This window comes from Bidens hawaiensis, unplaced genomic scaffold (genome assembly GCF_021521415.1).
Source record: "Bidens hawaiensis isolate Kalapana, Puna unplaced genomic scaffold, B.hawaiensis_p1.1 tig00028313_1, whole genome shotgun sequence".
Taxonomy (NCBI): Eukaryota; Viridiplantae; Streptophyta; class Magnoliopsida; order Asterales; family Asteraceae; genus Bidens; species Bidens hawaiensis.
Window position 1 is genome coordinate 37,093 of NW_027494622.1, and position 3,563 is coordinate 40,655.

At 33.7% G+C, this 3,563-nt stretch overlaps 1 protein-coding gene across 1 annotated transcript; it reads right to left on the minus strand.

Annotated features, from left to right (window-relative positions):
- Positions 1 to 2,113: 2,113 nt before the first annotated feature.
- On the minus strand, positions 2,114 to 2,752 carry LOC143576825 (uncharacterized). Its single transcript, XM_077060838.1, has one exon. It carries the CDS (start codon positions 2,750 to 2,752, stop codon positions 2,114 to 2,116), a length of 639 nt encoding a protein of 212 aa, XP_076916953.1.
- Between the last annotated feature and the right edge of the window lie 811 nt (positions 2,753 to 3,563).

Genomic DNA, 3,563 nt, shown 5'->3' on the forward strand with positions numbered 1-3,563 from the left:
ATCATTTAAACTTTTTGGAAAAACTACATTCCTAGTAGACCTTCTAGGAACAGTAGGGATGTTCTCTTCAACATTGGTTCCCTCAGAATTATCATCTATATCATTAGTTCCTACCTCATCCTGAACCCTGCCAGTTTCAGATTCAATACCACTAGTTTGCTGATATTCAGCCCTACTTACAATGGTAATAGGATCTGTCTCTGGTTGCTCAAACCCATGAGAGGAATCATTGTTTGGATCATCATCATTGGGTAATAGATCATCCACAGACTGTCCAGGCTTTAAACAATCATATAAGTCAAAAAAATTTAAGTGTGTAATTTCTGAATTAGTATTATTTTCTTGTAAAACTTTATTATTTTTAAAAGAAAACACTGTTTCATAAAATTTTACATCTCTTGAAAATAGAAACTATTTTTCCTCTAAACTCCACAACTTGTAACCTTTTTTATTAATAGAATAACCCAAAAACACACATTTTTCAGCATTACTTCCAAACTTATCAGATTTATTTAAAATAGTGCTAAAACACAAACACCCAAACATTCTAAGATGATCTAAATAAGGCTTAAATCCAAACACACATTCATATGGTGATTTACCATTCAACACAGATGAAGGGGTCCTGTTAATTATATAAGTAGCAGTTAGAATACATTCAGACCAGAATGTTAAAGGAACGTTACTTTGAAACAACAAGGACCTAGCAACATTAAGCAAATGTCTATGCTTCCTTTCAACAATACCATTTTGTTGAGGAGTATAGACACAAGAAGTTTGATGAATGATACCATTATCAACACAAAACCTTTCCATTTGGTTATTAACAATTCTGTACCATTATCACTTCTAAAGACCTTTACTAATTTGTTAAACTGAGTTTTGATCATATTTGAGAAACATTTAATATGATAAAAAACTTCACTTTTATTTTTCATTAAAAAAACCCACACGGCCCTTGCGTAATCATCAACAATTGTTAAGAAAAATCTAAACCCTTCTTTGCTTGGAATCCTATAAGGTCCCCAAACATCAAAATGAATAAGGTCTCCTAAGTTTTTTGGAACATGATCACTTAAGGGAAAAGGTTCTCTATGTTGTTTAGCCTTGTGGCAAACCTCACAAGGGGTATCATTCTCAATTTTATTTAATTTTAAGGAATCCTTCAATACTTTCAACACAATATCAGAAGGATGACCTAACCTAGCATGCCAAAGATTCACACTACTACAGCTAGTATAACACACCTTATCAGTTATTGAAAAACCACCACAAAAATACAATCCATCAAGCTGTTTACCAGTCACCAGGACATTCTTGGTTAAAGAATCCTGAATATAACAATTTTTTTCATTAAAAGATACAGTCAAATTGCTATCTTTAGCTAACTTATAAAATGACATCAAATTGACACAGTAACCAGGAACCACAAACACATCACATAAAGTAACATTATCATTTATTCTAATATTACCAATTTTGGTTACAGTAGCACATGTACCATTTGGATGTCTAACTGTTATATTAAGATCAAAAACATCAACTTGATTTATCAAATCCTTATCAGACAAAATCATATGTTGGTTAGCCCTAGAGTCAATCACCCAACCAGGACAAGACTCATTTTTATTAAAATTGTTAAGGCTATACCAACAACTAGAGCTACCAAAAAGGACAAAGGATTACAATTACCTGACACATTACAACTTTGAACATTGTCACCAGGCTTATCATTCAAAAGACTTAACAATCTAGAGATTTGATCATGAGTAAGTCCACCATTAGGAGGATTATTAGAAGCACCTGGAACATCACTAACAGCATTGTTATTTGTCACCACTTTCTTTCCTAAATTATTTCTAGGTTTCACCCATGAAGGATAGCAAACAATCTCAAAACATTTTTCAACACTATGACCCATTTTATTACAATGAGAACATTTAACACCTTGATTAGGATTTCTAGCAACGTTTCTTTTGTACTCAAAATTTTGATTTGTCTTAGAGACAAATCCAATTCCTTGGGTTTGTCCCTTTAAAGAACCATTGCTAGAATTTCTATGAGACTCTTCTCTAGAAACAATAGCAAAAGCATCCTTAACAGTAGGAAGCTCTTATTTTAACAACAAAGCAGTTCTAACAGATTCATAACTACTATCAAGACCCATCAAGAATTGCATTAGTTTGATTAAATGATTAAAATTGTTAAATTCTTGAGAAGCATCACAAGTACAGGAAGGAAATTGCAAAATTTGATCCAGTTGTTTCCACATTATGTTTAACTTATGATAGTATTCAGTAACAGACTGATTACTTTGTGTAAACATATTAATCTTTTGATACAGATTGAAAACAACAGACCCATCCACTTTATCATAAGTTTCTTTCAAATCTTTCCACACTTCAGTGGCTAATTTAGAGTAAACTTGCCCTAAGTACAATTCTTCAGACACAGAATTCAACAACCAAGTAAGAACAACAGAATTGCACCTATCCCACTGTCTAGAAAGAACAACATCAGTATCAGATTTTTCACAAGTACCATCTATAAAACCAATTTTATTTTTCACTTGTAGAGCAAGCGTCATAGCATTAGACCAAACCTTGTAATTCTCAGTCCCCTTCAATTTTATACTCACAATAGTGAGACTACTTGAATCACTAGCATGTAAATACAAAGGATCACTAGCTTCAAGTTTGCTAATTAACGTATTATTATTAATAACACTACTAGAAGCATTATCATCACCCATATTATCAAATAAAGAAAGAACAATCACAGAAGGAAAAAAAAACAAGAACCACACAACCTTAGAATGCCTAATGCACAAGAAAACACCTGGCAATTAACCTCTGTTAACAATAAGATGCCTAAATGCATAAGGAAAAAAAGAGTAGAAAGATGTAACCCGAGAGCGCCCAAGTTAGGGTATTCCTTCCAAGAGTCAAGACTGTAACCTTCACTTAGGGTTACAGATCTATGACAGAATGTTGATCGCACAACCAGATGACCAGAGATACACCGATTTGGAATCGAAACCAAGTCCAATTATTAGGGTTTCAACTCGAAACCCTAATTTTATGATTATCACCCATGAGTTCTTCAAGAAATCAAGAGCAACCTCGCTCTGATACCATGTTAAAACAATGGATTCACCAATCAATCTTGAATCTTACAGCGGAAGACAACAATTCTTCAACACAAAGATCACCAACACAGTGACCTTATTACAAACTCTCAAATCTATCTAACAAGTTATCAGTTCATAGAACAATGAACCAAACCCTAGCACTCGCTATCGATTACAGAGAGAGAATTAACAGAACCAAGAAAACGTTGTTATTGTGTGTGTTAGATAATAAACTCTAACACCCCCTTTTATATATCTTCAATTCAACTGAGATAAATAAGAACTAATATCTCAGTTGTGATAAGAAGACTGGCCCAAGGCCCAACAAAGCTCCAGCCCATCTCAACAAGCTCCAAGCCCACCAACGTTCCAGCCCACCAGATCCAGCCAGCTCAATAAACCGAACCTCATTAAAGATATAACAAACAATTAC

Bases quoted from the DNA above. Each gene is read 5' to 3' on its own strand.
- LOC143576825 (XM_077060838.1), bottom strand. From the start codon at position 2,752: ATGGGTGATGATAATGCTTCTAGTAGTGTTATTAATAATAATACGTTA.